The sequence below is a fragment of the Balaenoptera acutorostrata genome, chromosome 5, assembly GCF_949987535.1.
Source record: "Balaenoptera acutorostrata chromosome 5, mBalAcu1.1, whole genome shotgun sequence".
NCBI classification, from domain to species: domain Eukaryota; kingdom Metazoa; phylum Chordata; class Mammalia; order Artiodactyla; family Balaenopteridae; genus Balaenoptera; species Balaenoptera acutorostrata.
The window spans coordinates 143,170,779-143,188,613 of NC_080068.1; the positions used below are offsets into that span (position 1 = coordinate 143,170,779).

At 56.6% G+C, this 17,835-nt stretch overlaps 1 protein-coding gene and 1 non-coding gene across 9 annotated transcripts in view; both read right to left on the reverse strand.

Annotated features, from left to right (window-relative positions):
* Positions 1–403: 403 nt before the first annotated feature.
* The window catches only part of NSD2 (nuclear receptor binding SET domain protein 2), a 94,790-nt gene continuing 77,358 nt past the window's right edge, over positions 404–17,835 (reverse strand). For 7 of the 8 annotated variants that reach the window (XM_057546537.1, XM_057546535.1, XM_057546532.1 and 4 more), the window contains exons 14-22: positions 17,678–17,834; positions 17,341–17,546; positions 16,326–16,429; positions 14,686–14,955; positions 13,685–13,801; positions 6,095–6,236; positions 5,700–5,806; positions 4,664–4,868; positions 404–3,910 (exon numbers count right to left, since the gene is read on the reverse strand). In XM_057546537.1, coding sequence (XP_057402520.1) covers positions 3,657–3,910; positions 4,664–4,868; positions 5,700–5,806; positions 6,095–6,236; positions 13,685–13,801; positions 14,686–14,955; positions 16,326–16,429; positions 17,341–17,546; positions 17,678–17,834 — 1,562 coding nt within the window. In that variant the 3' untranslated portion in view covers positions 404–3,656. Of the gene's footprint in view, positions 3,911–4,663; positions 4,869–5,699; positions 5,807–6,094; positions 6,237–13,684; positions 13,802–14,685; positions 14,956–16,325; positions 16,430–17,340; positions 17,547–17,677; position 17,835 lie in introns of those variants that run through there. The other variant, XR_009008335.1, reaches the window with a different exon arrangement.
* Positions 6,343–6,469, reverse strand: LOC114237872 (small Cajal body-specific RNA 23). Its single transcript, XR_003623341.1, has one exon. It is a non-coding gene; the product is annotated as a small Cajal body-specific RNA 23 (non-coding RNA).

A 17,835-nucleotide genomic window follows, 5' to 3' on the forward strand; every position in this document is an offset into this window, starting at 1 on the left:
AAGGGGCCTGGGGCTCAACCACCTGCGGGGCTGAGAAGAGTCTGCAGCTTCCTCTCCCTACTCTGTCACGTTTAAGGGGGGTTTGGGAACCAAATTATAATTAACAGGAAAAAAAGCCTTTTCCCCAAATCAGAACGACACTATCTACGATACTTGTTATACTTCCAAGGCCACGCTGGCCTCTCCCCAGATGTCAGGGGACTGTGCCAGATGCTTCAGAGTGACTGACAGACAACTCAGAGTGACTGGGAACGGGACTTCCCTGGTGCTTCCGCTGCAGGGGGCGTAGGTTCCATCCCTGGTCGGGGAACTAAGATCCCGCATGAGGCGCAGCGCGACCAAAAAAAAGAAAAGGGACTGGGGAAATGGAAGAGAGCCCCAAACTTCAAAATGCAATCCCACATAAAGAAAAAAGCCTTTAAATTTTTTAATACAAAAATACTCATACACAATCTTCCAAACACAACTTCCGACCTTAAATCCTATTTCCCCGCAACCAGCAATTCTCAAATCTACATTTCAGTATCTTCCCCCAGAAGTGAATTTCAAGTTTTTTAAGTCTGTCAAAATTGGCGGTAGCACCTGGTACACCCCCCCAAAGGCGGAGCCTGGCCTCGTTCCGTGCGACGCTGAGACACCAGTAGGCACGTTGAGGTTTCTGTTTAATTTCACATCTCAACAGGGTGCGGTGGACACGACACCCGCGGACACAGCACTTTACTCATTCATCAAACGCTACACGTCTCACAGGATCAAGAGTTGGGCAACTGACAGTCGTCTGTGTTACCTTTCATAAAAGCAGGCTTATCTTTTCTTATTCCTGGACATACGGCAGTTCTAGACGATGGCGCCGCACACACTGCAGTTTGTGTGTCAAGGGGACACTGGGAAGGCGCCGGGGCGCAGACCTGAGGGTGAGGCAGGGGGTCCCGAGCATCCTTGGAGGACGGGACCCGGGCGGGGGCGCCAGGCGGCCTCCCCGTGGCGCTTGCAGCTTATCACCCGCTTTGGACATGGGCCTGCAACCCCCACGGAGAGAAGCGTCCCCGTGTCCAGAGGCCCGCGCTGGCGTCGACACAACACACGAGGGGTCCCGGTCAGCTCCTGATGCTGAGGAATCCTGAGGCGTGTGGGCGGTTTTCATTGTGTTTCTGCTTCACATTAACGACAAAGGACTGAAGCTGATGTTCGGGAAAGACCGACTCCCGCAAAGCAAGCTCCCGCTCCCCTCCGACGCGGAGCAAAGGCCTCGGCCCCGTCGGGAGGGCCCTTCCAGCCCCACTGCTCCTCCAATGCCTTGCGCTCAGATCCATCAACTGGTTTTCTAGAGATTCTCAGAGTTAGTGTTATTTGCTCATTAGTTTAACAGTTTTCGGAAAGAGGGCAACCATATCTAAAATAAGTTTTCCAGTATTTCCTTCAGAAAGGTTACAAAAGAATTTGGAAGTAATAGCAAAGTGACTCAAAAATCACACAGCATTTTTACTACCGTCACATACAAAAATAAGTTAACCTGCCCCCCAAAGTGCACTGCAAAACCAATTCTGATGTTGACTTAGGCACAAGTCCCTTACTGGCAGGAAAGGGCAAGTGACAGCAGCCCCCACCCAGGCCCCTGGCTCTGAAGGGCGGGGCTGCGACCGCGGCCGCTGCGCTGGCGCCAGGCCTCTGCGCCCCTCGTGCCCAGCCCCCGAGCGCGCAGGCGCCAGGTTCAGGGCCTGAGGAGCATGAATCTACGTCAATCCAGTATTTTCTTAAAAGACCACTTGAGAGAGACGAGAGTTCTGAACCGAAATACCCCACGGCCCCTGCGTCTCACCAAGCAGGCGCGTTTCCGGAGAGAACCGAGCCGCCTGCGGAAGCACCAGCTGAGGGCACGGCTTGTTTTTCCTTTGGGCCTCCGTACGGTCACTTGCCCCAGGGTCACCGGAGAAGGGCCAGCGGGACGGCCTCGGTCAGCCGACTCTCCTAGTCCACGCTCGGGGAGGCCCGGGCGCCTCGCGCCTGGAGCAGGTGCTTCCCCGGGGGTCCCGGCCTGGCCGACACCGCCCCCCCTCCCCCCACAGCTCACGTCGCAGAACCACGGAGCAGTAGTGAACTTGGGTCCAAGTGCTGGTATATCCTGCAGTTCTCCGAGGCGAAAACGGCGAGACAAACAGGAGACCTCAGTGGCAGTTTTCAAGAACAGCTGTGTAAACTCTTCTGCAGAGGAGATGTTCTCCTCAGGTTATTTTAAGAAGAAAAGGTCAGAAAAAAGCACCTGCTGCCGAGTGTCCCCTTCCCTCCCATCGTGAGTGGAGATAGGCAGGCACACGGGCTCCTGGCAGGGCGCTCCCAGCGTCGTGGGGTCCACGGGGAACGCCGTGCTCCGCAGAAGCCTCTCCCCACGTGGGGCTAATGGTCCGTGGAAATCTCCCCGGGGACAGTGTCGGCCGGGTTGTCCCAAGGCCGGGTGCCCACGCCCGGCAGGCCGGCCCGAGTCCCAGGACAAGCGCTCCGCCGAGGGGCCCCGGCCGAGGGCGTCTGCCCAGCGCGGCTCAGGCTTCCCGGAAACGGGCCCACAGCACGCGCGGAGTCACTTGGGGTGACGATGCTCCTGAACTCCCTCTTTCCTCAGCCCGAGAGGGGCGCCTGGACGCACACGTCTCCCGCGAGCTCCACGTCCCGGCGGGGGGGAGGGGGGCACCTAGCAGTGCCCTGCTGCGCGACGGTCACTCGAGATGCCGCCGGGCAGAGCGCCAGACAAACCGTTTCCCTAAGTTGCCACGTCACACACGCATCAGTAAACATGCATTTCAGTCGGTGGTAATTTGTGAAACAAGTTTAGCAAAAATATATTGAGAATAAAAGCAGAAACTGGTAAAGAAAAGCCAACCTAAAAAGTGTACAAACTCTTCCCCCAAGTGATGAGCCCCTCCGGCGAGGCTGCCCGCGTGAGCCTGTGCTTGAAAGGCCGACGTGGCCGCAGCGCTTGGTTCGCGTCCGCGGAGAGAGAAACTACAGGGGACACCCCCCAACAACACTACGCTAGGCACCGTCCTGGGGCCGGCTCCTCACTAGGATGGAAAAGAAGCATTTTGAGGAAAAACTTCACATTAGTACAAAAAAGAAATCATACAGCTGTTTCCTAAGAGCAAAATCATCAAAACCATGGTTCCCAGGGCACTCGGGGTCTGAGTCCTTGCCCAGGCCCCACCCTGGTCTCCTCTCCTGAGTGACGGCAACGGGGAAGCAGGCTGGGTGACGTTGTCAAGATTAAAAGAGGTAAGAGTGATCCTCCGAAAAAATACTACTCTATACACCTCAGGGGAGATAAAAACATTTCATATGCCAATTACTTTTCCATCGTAACGTTAACCTAGGAAAGTAGAGCGGGAGGGCACCTTGACGTTCTGAGATTCAAGTGTAGCTGTAATGCTGCGTAGTCAGGCTTGTCTGTCCTGGGGCGTCCGCACCTCGCGGCTGGGACCACGCGGCTCGGACGGTCAGTGCGGCGCAGCGGGCGCTGCTGGGATGGCTCAGTGACGGGAGGCGCCCCCTCCCGAGGAGGCCTGTGCGTGCGTCCCGGGGGCCGCGGGCGGCGTCCTCCGGCCCTCTGCCCACAGGGCGGGCCGGCCACCCGGGGCCGCCCGATCTCACCCCGCCCCGGCCTGGCGCTATTTGCCCTCTGTGACCCTCCGCCAGCACCTCCTCTTCTTCCTCCTCCCCTTGGACTTGGGCTCCGGGCAGGGCTGCTCGGCCGGCTCTGCCCGCAAGTCGTGCTCGCCGCAGTACGGCCGCCCGTCCTGGGTGGAGCTGAAGGCTGCCCCGTCCTGGTGTTCCTTGCAAAACGAATTGGGGCAAAAGTGGCAAAATGAAGTGGAAGGTTTCCCACACACGTCACAGTGATGCCAAGGACATTCCCACTTCCCTGCAACGAAACAAAGTATCACCAGACAGAAGAGAGGAATGGCAACTTGTAACATTGTAACATTTTCATGGTTGAAAACTAAAACTCAGTCTAGTCAGATGAACACAAACTAAAACAAGACACTGCTTTCCACGCAAGTGTCAAAAGGTAAAGAGAAGCTAAAGCTGGTGCTCAGAGGCCTGGGGGGCGGAGGGCGGCGAGCAGGCCCCACCCCCGAGCCCAGATGGCCCAGCGGCACCGGGGGCCCTGCCGCCCCGGCTGCTCTCCGGTGACGGGGGTGCAGCCAGGCCGAGTGTTGCAAGGACCCCGATCTTTCTGGGATCTTTCTGGCATCCCCCTGCAAAGGCTCTTAGTGCGGTCTGGGAGAACCAGCACGCCCGCCGTGAGCCTCTCTGCCGCCTGCCTGCTGGCCCTGCTGCATCGTCTTGTGCCACACACAGTGTTTCTGTTTCTGTTTTACAGTCAAACACATTTGACTTCTTTTCTAGCTTTTCTGCTTCTGTCTCCGGGTGAGGGCCTCTCGGCTTCCCTCCCGAGGTGACACGGCCGCTCTGTGCACGCCGGAGCCCGTCATCTCTCTGAAGGGCAGAGTCCAGCCCCAGCCCCAGCCCCTCCTCGTCTTCCCAGCCGAGACCCAGGCGTGTGGGCCCCTCACTCCCAAGCAGCTCCTCCCGGCGCCTTCCCCCAACCCCTGCCGGCCCCCAAGGGCTGCGCCCAGTGGTCTGGCCTCGGCTGCCCGGGCTGGGGACCCACCGAAGGGCCGCTTGCCCAGGCCCAGGCAGGGCAGGTGGTAGGCCTTGGTGCAGGACTTGCGGTCGCACAGCACCAGCTGCCCGCCGTCACCACAGCGGAAGCACTCGTCCTCAGACGGCTTCTTCCCTTCGCCTTTCGTTCGACGCCTCCTGGTTTTTTTCTTGGTCTTCTTGCCCTTTTCCTCCGAGGAAAGGGATGCCGAGGTCTAGAATGAAGAAATAAATGCAGTTCACTCAAGGGAACTGCGTGCACTGAGGCCAGCTGTCCCGAGGGGTCACCAGGGCCAAGGTCAAGGTCGGGAGCGCCAGGGACCCCTGACGATGGTCTCACAGGAGAAGAGTGGGGGTCTGCAGCCGACAGGGAAAAGGCAGGGGCCCGACGTGTTCCCGTTTACTGCCTGTAGGAAACAACACAGGCCGCCGGCCGCAGCGCCGCTCAGCGGACATGCGGCCCAGGGCAGGCTCTTTCCCCACGCGGCGCGTCTTGTGAGAACAAATGAAAAAAGCCAGGTGAAGCAGCAGGCCTGCTGCGGACATCCCACCTCTGGGCCTGGATGCCTGTGGCCGTCCAGAGGCTTCAGGCCCGGGTTTTACCCAGCACAGGGAAGGGGCTAAGTGTGCTGGGTGGAGCCGTGTCCCCCTGCAAAGCCATGTCCTTCCCGGAATCGCAAATGTGACTTTGCTTGGAAGTAGGGTTGCTGCAGATGTAAAGCAGTGGGGGTGAGGTCGCAGTGGAGCAGGTGGGCCCTAGCCCTGTATGACCAACCGGCGTCCTTGTGAAAGAGGGAAAGAGATGCGGAAACAGACACGCAGGCAGAACGCCACGTGCCGCCAGGCGCCGGGGGCAGACCCGCCCCAGGGGAGTACGGAGGCTGTGACTTTGGATTCCCGGCTCCAGGCCGTGACGCCCCAGCGCCCTGTGGCCTCTGTGGGGGCAGCCACGGCCCGCGAGCCCAGCAAGGAGCACGGAGTCTCACGCCTGGCCTCCCCTGCCGTCCGCGCCCCGCCCGGCACACTCCGCTCCCGCCACCGCTCACCTTGGGCCTGTCCCCGAGGAACCCGCTGCAGTTGGAGGCCCCGCACCGACAGACTGTTTTCTCGTTGCCCAGACAGTCGAGGTTGTAGTTGAAGGTCAGCTCTGTCCCTGGGTGAGGGAGACAAGCCACACTGAGACACTGCCCTTCTCCCGACACTGCCAAGAAGCCTGCATCAGGTCTACGAGCCCTGCGCCTGTCAGCGCACCTGTACTGTCCCCGCACGGCTTTCGATTCCACGCTGCAAGGTGCACGTTCCAAACAAAACACAACTTCCAAATCGCCAGCCGCCCGCCCTCCCCGAGCCTGGCGGTCCGGCCACAGGCAGCATCGGTCAAGGGCCCCTCCACCGGCCCGCTCAGCTGGGAGCCCCGTGGGGAGCCCCGGGGGCACCGTACCTGCAGGAATGTCACACACGGCAAACAGGCCCACGCGAGTGTCGCCGTTCACCGTCCACTTGAGGGTCTCGCAGTTGGGCTGGCAGCTGTGATTCATGAACCGGGAGTAGTTTCCTTTGGGGCCGGCGTCGATTATACGGTCCTGTAAGGCACAACTCAGGTTTCAAGCAGCATCTACATACGTGGTCAACTCTCAGCCATCCCGTTCTCATTCAAAGGGAACTGTCACCGTCGTGCTGGACAACTGGTGTTGTACTGAGACCGTGGTCTCCCAGGTCCACTCGGACGGGACACCCCCAAACCAGTCCTGTTTCTCTTGCTCACGGAGGGCAGGCAGGTCAGCACCACATGGAGGGACCAAGCGCTGGTGAGCGGGGGGCAGTGAGCCGAGCTCCCCGGTGTCAGATGGCAAACGAGGGAGCCGGACACCAACAGCCTGACAGAGGACAAGACTGACCGCTTATGACACAAACCAGCCAGCAAGTCGAGACAGGCCAGCGGTGGAGGAAGCAAGGAGAACGTCCTGAGGCCATGAGGCCACGCTGGCTGATGGGAGGGGGGCCAACCCCCGCGGCAGAAGCAGTCTTGAGATGCACCCGGGCAAAAGCGATGAGGGTCCCGCCCTCGTGCTCCCGGGACTCGACCCCCCGAAAGGCAAGAGCCCGTGTGTACGCGGAGATTTACACCTATTGTGGCAAAACCCAGACGATGCAATCGCCCGGCATCGGGGAGCAGTGACCTCGGCTTCCTCACCCTAAGGGTCTCTCATCGACCGCGCGACCAGAAGGGACAGGAGAAAGATGTACCGGAGGCAGGAGGGCACTTAAAACTAGGCCACAAAAAGCATCACAGCCACGCGGTAACGCCACACGGGGTCTGTGAGTGGGGACAGGACGTGTGTACACACGGGCACCCCGGGAGCGCAGCATCGAGACGCCTGCAGGCTCCCCTGGCTTGGACGGGCGGCCCTGGGGGTGGGGGGCTCAGCCACACACTCGCACCCAGACGCCAGCTGCTCCTCTGAAGGTGGGCGCGCCTCAGAGTGCCTGCTCTGCAGCGTGCTCCCGCCTCACTGAAAGGAACCGCCCAACTCGCTCTGAGCGCTGCGTCGGCTCCTCAGGGCCGAGACGCTGGCGCCCGGCTGTCCCTCTGCTGATGAAGCTGGCGCTGCTGCCCGAGTCCGCTGTCACACCGCTGCGGGCACAGGCTCTCTGCACAGCTGCTGCTCTTTTCCGTCGCGCTTAGTCCACACCGATCTCCGCCTGGGACCTCTCGCTCCCAGAGGGGACTCCACAGTAGGCTTCCCCTCGCTTGGCTGTCTCCTGTGCCTCCGCGAATCGTGGCTCTGGGGGGGCTGCCGCTGTTATTTGGCGCACACCCTGCAGGATGTATCCTGGTCCCTGGCGGCGCTTTTGACGTTAAAAGGCCTTCCTCCATCTCACTGAACGCGCTGGGGCCCAAGTCCTGCCTTGTCTGAGAACAATTCTTTTTTAATTTGACTTCACCTGACACACCTTTGTGTACAATTTTATTTTCAACTTTCAGGATCTCTCTGTTTCTTAGATACAGCGGAGAAATAGGCTTCGCTTTATGAACCAATCTGGAAACCTTTTAATAGATGAGTTAATCCAACTCCCTTTTACAAATATGACTCATATGTTGGGCACAATTCTATCAATCTAGTTTGCTTGTTTATTTGGGTTTTAAGCCTTTCACTATGAAGTAATGGGGTTTTTTAAATATTGATTTTCCTGTTATGTTGGGAACCTTGTTTTATTTTCCCTGCTGGCTGCCCTTTATCGAGGGCATCTCTGCCTGCATACGACGCCTGTAAGCTCCTGTTGCAGCGGTCTCCCCTGACCCACCTCCATCCTTGCAACCCGGTTTTCAGTAGCATTCTTACCGTAATACTTACAAATGCTGACAACTACCCCAGCGTGGCTGGCCAGCTCTGACTCTTGGGCGTCAGCATCACAGGTGAGTTTACCCCCTCTCCGGCCTCCCCTCTCTGTCGCTGTCGGGAGTCACAGTTTGGCACAAATTCCCGATACCTGTACTACCGCCAGTCGCTTTGCAGGGGTCGCCTGGAACCCGTCCTTCAGCAGCTTCCCCCAAAGGACCGGTGCCCTTAGCTCCCGTGTCCACACCTGTCACTCTGACATCTACGTCTGAAGAACCAGTCGGCGGGAGAGGAAGTCTCCAGTTCACTCTTCCCTTGAAAACTTTATCAGTGCTGCTCCTCTGCGCTCAGGCGCTGGAGTCCGCCATGAGAAGCCTCGAGATGGCCTCACTTTCTTCCCCTTATAAGTAACTCAATTTTTTGGCCAAGCTAGCCAAAGTTTCCTTGTTATGTCCAGTAATTTTAATAAGATATTTATTATGTTGACCATTTTGGATGGCTTGCCCCTGAAATACAGGGTATTCTTTCAATACCTAGACTCCGGTCATGCAGAGAGACCCCCTTGGCCTGCCCGCTGGCTGCGCTTTCTTCCTAACCCTCCTTTCCCGCCATGTCCTGTCCGTCCTGCGCCTGCTCAGGAGCTGCTCCACGTGGCTTAAGCTCTGCTTCAGAAACGCTCTGGCTGCTGCTCGTTTCACCCCTCAGGTCTCCGAGTTCGAGGTTCAGCTCCGCTTGCTAGCTGGCCGTCTCTCACCCCGCATGCTCTAGAAATGCACGCTGACTGCTGGGGCGTGACGTTCCTAGCTCTGTGGCCGCGTTTCCCCATCCACAGGGAGGTTCTGCTGCTCTTTATCATCAGATTTTCTCGAAGCGTGCTGGGGTTCCTGCAGCAGCTGTCGGCTGGATTCTGGGTGTCCTGCCTCTGGGCTCCCGCTCTGCGCTCGCCTGACGGCGCACAGCTCCCCAGCCTCCAGAGCCTCGGGCCGCCTCTCTTTGCCTCACAGAGAGCTGCCTTATTTTGGAATACGGTCCTTCCGAGGCCTGTCGCCACAGGTCCCCAGGACCCCACCCACCCTTCTTTCTCTGAGACCGTTGGATACACATCTACTAGTTCATCCTCTTGTGCGACTGTCGGCAGCAAGGAGGTGAGTCGGGACCGCTCAGTTCTGCTGGGAGCAGGCAGCTCGGGGGCGGGGGGAGGGGGCGGCCTAGAGGCGCCAACTCTGCAGCCCCTCAGCCTCCAGTCTCCTGCTCTCAGACAGGGCCTTCCGTCTGCTCGTGGGTGACGAGTTCCTCAGTTTCACTGAAGATGTACTTTGTGTATCTTTTTGTTGCTGCTTTGGAATTGAGCACCACCATCTTCTACCAAAATCCTGTGTATAGATTTTTTAATTTAATTTTTATAGATTAAGGGGTTTTGGGGCAGCACCTTGTGGGATCTTAGTTCCTCGACCAGGGATCGAACCAGGGCCCTGGGCAGTGAGAGCTGAGTCCTAACCACAGGACTGCCAGCGAACTCCCTACCTTGTGTTTCCTGATTACTATCTTTTCTCCTTTTTTCCTCCCTCCTCCCTCACTTTCTAGTGAATGAGACTTTTCTTTATGCCCTTTTCCACTCTCTCACAAGGTGGAAGTTACACTTTTCATTTCTACTCATTCAGTCATTTCCTGTGTATTCCCGACAAAGCACGAGTTAGTGAAGTCTCCCCTCCATCCACACTAAACACGCAGCTCACACTGGCCTCGTCTCTCTTCTGACGCCCTCTGTGACCGCCACCCCGGCCCCGCTGCCCCGCATTCACCAGCGCTCAGCACCTGTGACTGCCACACCCGCACGCGCACCGCGTCTTATCCATCATCCTTCTCGCGCCTCACACGTAACTTCGGAAGCCCCTGAAGAACCTCCTTTACTATCTCCTCCGCCACGTGACGCCGATGGTCAGCTCGCTTGGTCCCTGTCTGGAGGGTGCGAGGTGAGGGGTCAAGGGTTTTTTCCCTGAGGAGTAGAAGCGTCCCTGGTTTCCATCATACTTGAAGGAGGCTGACCATCCAACTGTCGTTCCCAGGAACATGCTCTTTTTTTTCTCTGTTGCCTTTTCTTCTGGCTGCACTGCACGACTTGTAGGATCTCAGTTCCCCGACCAGGGATTGAACCTGGGCCCTCGGCTGTGAAAGCGCCGAGTCCTAACCACTGGACCCCCAAGGAAGTCCCTCTCTGTTGCTTTTCATCTTTGTAGTGTATGGCATCTTACAGGCTTTTTTTGTTTGTTTGTTTGTTTATGTACCTTAACTTTATTTTTTTATTTTTTTATTTTAATTAATTTATTTATGGCTGTGTTGGGTCTTCGTTTCTGTGCGAGGGCTTTCTCCATTTGCAGCAAGCGGGGGCCACTCTTCATGGTGGTGCGCGGGCCTCTCACTATCGCGGCCTCTCTTGTTGCGGAGCACAGGCTCCAGACGCGCAGGCTCAGTAATTGTGGCTCACGGGCCTAGTTGCTCCGCGGCATGTGGGATCTTCCCAGACCAGGGCTCGAACCCGTGTCCCCTGCACTGGCAGGCGGACTCTCAACCACTGCGCCACCAGGGAAGCCCTTAACTTTATTTTTATAATGGAATGTAGATGATTTACAATGCTGTGTTTCTTTCTGGTGTACATCCACTTGAATCACTTACAGAGAGACAAATATATATTCTTTTTCAGATTCTTACCAGTCATATATTCTTTTTTGGTTATTACAGTGTGTTGAGTCGAATTCTATGTGCTGTACAGTAGGTCCTTATTGATTACCTATTTTCTCTATGTAAGGGCATGTATGCTAATTTAAACTTCCTGGTTTATATTCCCCCCCCCCCATTCCTTTCCCCTCTGGTAGCCATAAGTTTGTTTTCTAAATCTGTGACTCTGTTTCTGTTTTGTAAGTTTGTTCATTTGTATCAATTTTGAGATTCCACCTAGGTGATATCATATGATATTTCTCTTTGTCTGACTTATGTCACTTAGTATGATTGTATCTAGATCCATCCGAGCTGCGGCAACTGGCCTTATTTCCTTCATCTTATGGCTGAGTAATATTCCATTGTACATAAGTACCACATCTTCTTTATCCATTCTTCCTTCCAAGGACAGTTAGGTTGCTTCCAAGCCTAGCATCTGTTTTTTTTTTTTAATTTATTTTTGGCTGCATTGGATCTTCGTTGCTGCGCGCGGGCTTTCTCTAATTGCGGCGAGCGGGGGCTACTCTTTGTTGTGGTGCCCGAGCTTCTCATTGCGGTGGCTTCTCTTGTTGCGGAGCACGGGCTCTAGAGTGCAGGCTCAGTAGTTGTGGCGCACAGGCTTTGTTGCTCCACGGCACATGGGATCTTCCCAGGCGATGGCTCGAACCTGTGTCCCCTGCATTGGCAGGAGGATTCTTAACCACTGTGCCACCAGGGAAGTCCCGAGTCTAGCATCTTTTAAACAGGGCTGCACTACATGTTGGGGTGCATGTGCCTTGTCGATTTATACTTTTCCCAAGCTATATGCCCACGAGTGGAATTGCCGTATTTTCTGTAGCTCAGTTTTTTAGATTTTTTTTTTTTTTTTGGTAATTGAATCTTGTTTATAATTATAGTAGATGTACAATAATAGCTGTTTTTTCTTTTTTTTTTTTAACATGGAAGAGATATCTCTTAATTTCTTAAAAGTAAGATTTGATTGAGATAATGCAAACGTCTCACTGTGGCTTCTCCTCTGTCCTTAGACGTGGGGTATCCTCCTTGGTGAAGTCCAGTGTCTTCCTGTCGATGATTGTCCAGCAGCCAGTTGTGATTCTGGTGCTCTCGCAAGAGGGAGTGAGAGCACGCCCTTCTACTCCGCCATCTTGGTTAATCCTCCCAGGCTTTTTTTTTTAAAACAACATACCTAGGTATAGATTTATTTTTATCTATCCTGCTCAAAACTTGTTCAGCTTCATCCATGAAATGATCCATGTCACAGAGATTCCATAAAATTCTTTTTCCACTTTGCCTCTCCCCCAGGTCTCCCGTCTTCCTTCTGGAACATCTACTGAACGTCTGTCTTCCATCTCTCGGCCTCATCGCTCTATCTTCCTGTGCCACGCGTCCAGACGGATTCTCGGACGTTCCTTCTACTGCAGTCACTTCCCTGCTGCGGTCTAACTTTTCTTAACCCATCCACTGGGTTATTTCAATGACTTCCAGTTTTAACTGTTGGTTCAAATCTGCCTGATTTATCCCTCAATGTCTTGTTCCTGTGTCTCTAAATCTCCTTTTATGGCTTTAACCATCTGTAACATGTTTATTTTATCCTTTCTTTCAGATTTAATCTTATTCCCTCAGATTCTCACCAAAAGCTAAGCCTTCTATGTGAGGGTCTGCTTACGGAGATCTTGTTCTGTTGCGTTTGTACACGTTTAGGGAGGTATGGCTTATCTTGTAGTCTTGCAGGAAATGGATGAGGTATGAATTGTTTCAACGTCTCATGCGTCATGGACTTTATCTTGGCTTCAGCCAGGTGCCCTTGGTGAATTATCATTTCAGGGACTAACTTGTATGTTAAGTGATCAACCTGGCATTTTTCACAACATGTAAGTAGTTCAAATTTAGACGCCTAAACACAGGAAGGCACAGGCCTAGGGTTCCCATTTCTAATCCCCCCACCACCCCCTCACCACCACCCCCCAGAAAGGAGGGGGGATGGCAGAGGGTACGTAAACTTGCCACCTCCTGGGGTTGTGTCTCCTTGGAGCGACCAGAAGGGGCCTGTCAGCTGGGCACCCGGTGTCCCGGATGTGCCCACTCTTCTCCACCCGCACTCGTGACAAATCGTCTTACCCACCTGCTGAGAATGCTGACCCCTGCAGCAGACAAATGTTCACAAACCTGGGCTTCAGACACCTAACAAGCACCCCGGAAGACTCCACTATGTACCTGGAAGGATGTGCAATTCCCCTGATCTTGCTCTTCTCTGACCCTGGGAAAGACTGTTCTGTGTGCCCGTCACGCATCAGAGGGACACGTGACGCTCCAGGAAGCCCCACGCCGAGGGCCGGTCACCCTGGCCCTCAGGCGGTGGCCAGAAGACACTGCGCTTGAGGAGACGAGCACAGGTGCCTGAAACACACCTACGCAGGTGACATGACAGCATCGCCCAGCGCGCAGTCCGACGCCCCAGAAAGCCCCGTGCGGACAGACACGGACCCTGAAGGCGCACCGCATTACCTTGTCTACGGTGAGCGTGTAGAAGCGGGTGAAGGCGCACGCGTTACCTTGTCTACGGTGAGCGCGTAGAAGCGGGTGAAGGCGCTCGCTTTACCTTGTCTACGGTGAGCACGTAGAAGCGGGTGAAGGCGCACGCGTTACCTTGTCTACGGTGAGCGTGTAGAAGCGGGTGAAGGCGCTCGCGTTACCTTGTCTACGGTGAGCGTGTAGAAGCGGGTGAAGGCGCACGCATTACCTTGTCTACGGTGAGCGTGTAGAAGTGCGTGAAGGCGCACGCGTTACCTTGTCTATGGTGAGCGTGTAGAAGTGGGAGAAGGCACACGCGTTACCTTGTCTATGGTGAGCGTGTAGAAGTGGGTGAAGGCGCACGCGTTACCTTGTCTATGGTGAGCGTGTAGAAGTGCGTGAAGGCGCACGCGTTACCTTGTCTATGGTGAGCGTGTAGAAGTGGGAGAAGGCGCACGCGTTACCTTGTCTATGGTGAGCATGTAGAAGTGGGTGATGTCGTTCTCGTGAGCGCGCCTGATTCTCGCCATGCATTCCTCCTCGTCGATCAGCTCCCCCACATACTCATTCACAAACTCTCCCTGGAAACCAGAAGGGTGCGCTGCTGACGGCCAACGGCCCGGCCGAGCCTCAGCACCGGGGCCCAGAGCCCACGCCAGGAGCAGGCGTCGGGCAGGGGCTCGCCAAGTCCCTGGACATTACGGCCAAGTCGGGCGATTGCATGTTTCGTGAAGGCTGTCAGTGAAGCCTGTACCTGAGCCTTCTTCTGGAAGCAGCGGCACTAACCCTTGCTTCCCAGCACTCCTGTGTCTCGGGGGCGCTGTAACCGTCAGCCCCCAGCTCCCACAGAACCCACCCTCACCGCTCGACCTCCCCAGCAGAGACAGAGCAGGGGTAGAAACACTCCCACAAGCTCTCCTGCAAGAGCCCGGATGAACCAGCAGGCAAGGCAGGTGCAGGCACAGGGCTGCTGGGGTTTTGCTCTTTCAAAGCAGCCTTCTCGACGCTGCTGGGGATCAGCCGAGAACAGCCCTGGGTCTGAGGCTGCCCGCGCTCGCTGCAGCAAGCACGCAGTTCCGCCATTCGGCCTGCAAGCGGAGACAGGCTGTGCGTGGTCCCTGTCACCTCCCAACAACCTGGTCCCGCACCGTCCCAGGACGGCCCCACGGGAGCTGCGTCCACGACGCTCTGCTTGGCGACCCTCCCGGCTGCCCTGCTAAGCAAACCTTTCTCCCAACAGCAGCCGTCAGAATTCTGACTGAAGGCACGTTTCAAGGAATTTAAGGGTTTTACTCTGATAGATATCTTTCATGTAATGTTTTACAATCTTCAATTGTAACAACTCAAAAACCATTTTTGAAATACTGTTCTCACCTGAGTGCAAAAGCACCACGAGCAAAGCCAAGTCCGAGGAAGTGGCGAGCGAGCCCTGGGGACACACACACACACACACACACACACACACCTTCCTGATGTCCCTCTTGGCCACCAGGCCCCAGCCTTTGCCGTCTGTCTTGATGATCTTGGTCTCGGGGTACTGGCGTTTGGTGAAGCACTGGTTCTGGCAGAACTCGCCCGCGGGGCACACCTGCGGGTGGCACTCAAACATCAGCATGCGGTTCAGACACTCCGAGTCGGAGCCACAGGGGTTCTCGTCGGTGGGCTTGCAGTTGCACTTGGGGATCTCGGAGATGTCCGCCGTGTGGATCTGCACTTTCCCATAAGGCTTGTTCACCTGCAGGCGAGAGCCGGCCACCTCAGCCTACTCACCCACGAGAGCTTCCAGAGTCCCAGCTGCCGTGCCTGCCCCACCCACCCAAGCCTCCTGGTGGCCTTTCAGACTCAGGCCAAGTGGGGACACGGCGGGGAGGCAGGCGGAGGCGGGCCCAGCCCTGCCCTGGGAGCTTCGCAAGGTGGGCTGCAGGGCAGTCCCCCCAACCCCCCGCGCTGGCTCATCTTAGCGCTGTGTTCTTCGTTCATCCAAGAGCCAGGCCCTGGTCACAGGAGAGAGAACCGCGTGGGGCCGCTCAGTGACACGGGGCCCCCAGCCAACGCCACGAGACCTGATCCCCTCGCAGACCCCCTCACCCAGCACACAAAGGCGCCCAAGGAGGCGGGCACACAGCGGCCCCGCCCTCGTCAACTCACAGCTCCTTGTTAAGAAACCAGAGCAAAGGATAAAGCAGCAGAGAATTGAAAAGACACTAAAGCAGAAATGAGTAGCTCTAGGGAAACCGTGGTGAGAGACGCCCTCTTCCCCTGCTGAGGGAGAAACTGCAGTGATGCCAGTGCGTTGGGGGAAAATCTGGAATAGGCCTCAGGAATCCCAGTTTCATACTCTCTGACCCAGTAATTGCACTGCTGGGAACTCATCCCAAAGAAAAGACTAAACACACGTTAGTACAGGGAATGCTTCCTTCACACAGACATTGACTGCAGTCCAGATTTTAGGAGCAAAGACTGAGCCCTTGAGCTGCCCGAAGGTGGCGAGCACGCGTCGAGAGGCCGCGGGGCCCTGGGCGACAGGGTGCGGGTGCACCGGCTTGCCGAGCGCAGTCGGCTGCGGGGCGCCAGGTGCTGGCGCTTCCTGCGGGGCTCCAGGCCCACGCACTGGGGAATACGGCCCCTGCCCGCCCTCCTGTGCTCCCCACACCCCCCGAGGCGGAAGAGCACTCTGTCAGGGGCTCCGGCCGCGCACTGGCCTGGGGGGGCCACCTCTCATCAGAGCCCGTCCGCGGCACTCGGTGACGGCATGCGTGGTCCGGGGGGTCGGCCTGTCCCTCCGCCCCTCCCACTCCAGGCAGCCTGGCCAGGACCGTAGTTCTCACCCCCGCGGACCAGCAGGCTGAGCCTCACCCCAAGGCAAAGCAGAGACCCCCTGGGCAGAAACCCCTGCCCACACTCCGTCCCCCCGCGTGGCAAAGGACATGCCGGGTGGCGACGGCATCTTCTCCCCACCTAGGACACCTCGTGCAGCTGCCCCGGGCACAGACCCTCGCTTGTGGCCAGCCTCCTGGCCGCCGAGCCCAGCCTGGGGAGGAAGAGTCCGCGGGCCTGAGAGCGACTCACCCCCACCCCCTGCCCCAGCCCCGCCAGGATGGTCACCTTGATGTGCTTGTAGGGCGGGGGCCTGCGCGCGCTCTCCTGCGTTTCTCGGGCTTCCCTTTGAAGTTTGATTTCACGGAAACGAGCTTCGGCTTCTTGCAGTGCTAAAAAGTCAACAAAGTGTGAGTGAAAGATTTTAGCAAATAAACACGTCCACCCTTTACGCTCTGTATTTTAACAGTTTAGTCTAAACTTCCATCTCACTGCTAAGTGTTGTCTGCGGTTTCCTTAAGACAGGTGCTCGGGGACGCCCGCTGGCTAGAGAACCCGGGGGCAGCTCGGTGCGGCCTCTCGGCGAGGGAGCGCAGCGCATCCCGCCTCCGCACCTGCCAGCCGACCCTAAGCCCCCACGCGTCCGCGTCCGGCCACCTCTCTTTTGTAACAATCCTTGAGAAAGCTGATGGGTCAGCTGTGCGGAGGCCCCAGGCGAGCAGAAGGCCTGCAGCCACCTCCCCGGAGGGGGCGAGGGCACAAGCCCCACTTCCCCGCCGTCCTCACTTGCTGCCCGTCCCGTTCCCTCTGGTCGCCTGAACGAGACCTGCGCGCCGTCTTCTCTGTCCCCACCCAGGCTGTGGCGTCGGGGGCAGGGCGTCCTGTCGACCTGCCCACACCTGCCCCTCGGGGCACCTGAGTGTCTGCTCATGGGCAAAGGGAGCCTGCAAGCCAGTGCGCAAGGCCCGGACCGCAGGCCAGTTTCCTGCACGCCGCCATCTCACGTAAAGGCAAGCGGTAAGGAATTCCTGGAAATTAGTAGGCAGATAATTTCTTAAAAGTAGTTTTAATGCGTGTTAGTGAAAGTCACCACAGACCAATGTTAGAAAAGTCATTAAACATTACCTCTTACCCTCTGCTTCAACAAACCAGTCTACAGACCTACTTTTTTCAAATGTAAGGTACAGCTAGAATGCCGAGTCCAGCATTTTCTACAGAGGTCAAACATTTGGAAGCAGAAATCAGGACGAGCAAAGGCACCCGAGCACGCTGTTTCCGACCACCTGGGAACCAACCTCCGTACCGTTTTTGAAGACTCTTCCGATCCCTCTGACCCCCTGGTAGCGGCTGCCCCGGTCCCCCTCCATGTACGGGAACACTCGCGCCTGATGCGTCCAGTAATAATCTTTAGACCCAAAGAAAAACACAGGGAATTCTCCAATCTCGTGCTTCATTTTCTGAATATTTGGGGGAACATTTTTGGGATGGCAAACTTCTGCCGGCCACCATCTATTATAAATATTAAAAACAGGATTCACAGACTCTTCAGAGAGAGTGACAGTAATTTCAATGCGTTAAGTTCTGTAAAGTAAAAGAAGACATTTGAACAAGGAAAGAGGGGCAGGCGCCTCCTCCCACACCTGTAGTTCCCCAGCTTCACCCAGATGACGTCCTGGAAGTGCAGCTTCTTCCCGGCCCTGCAGTCGTTGCAGAACCAGCTGCCGTCGGGCATCTCGATGCTCAGGCAGTCGGGGTGGAAGGCCGCCGGGCAGGACTCGCAGCACAGCAGGCTCCCCCC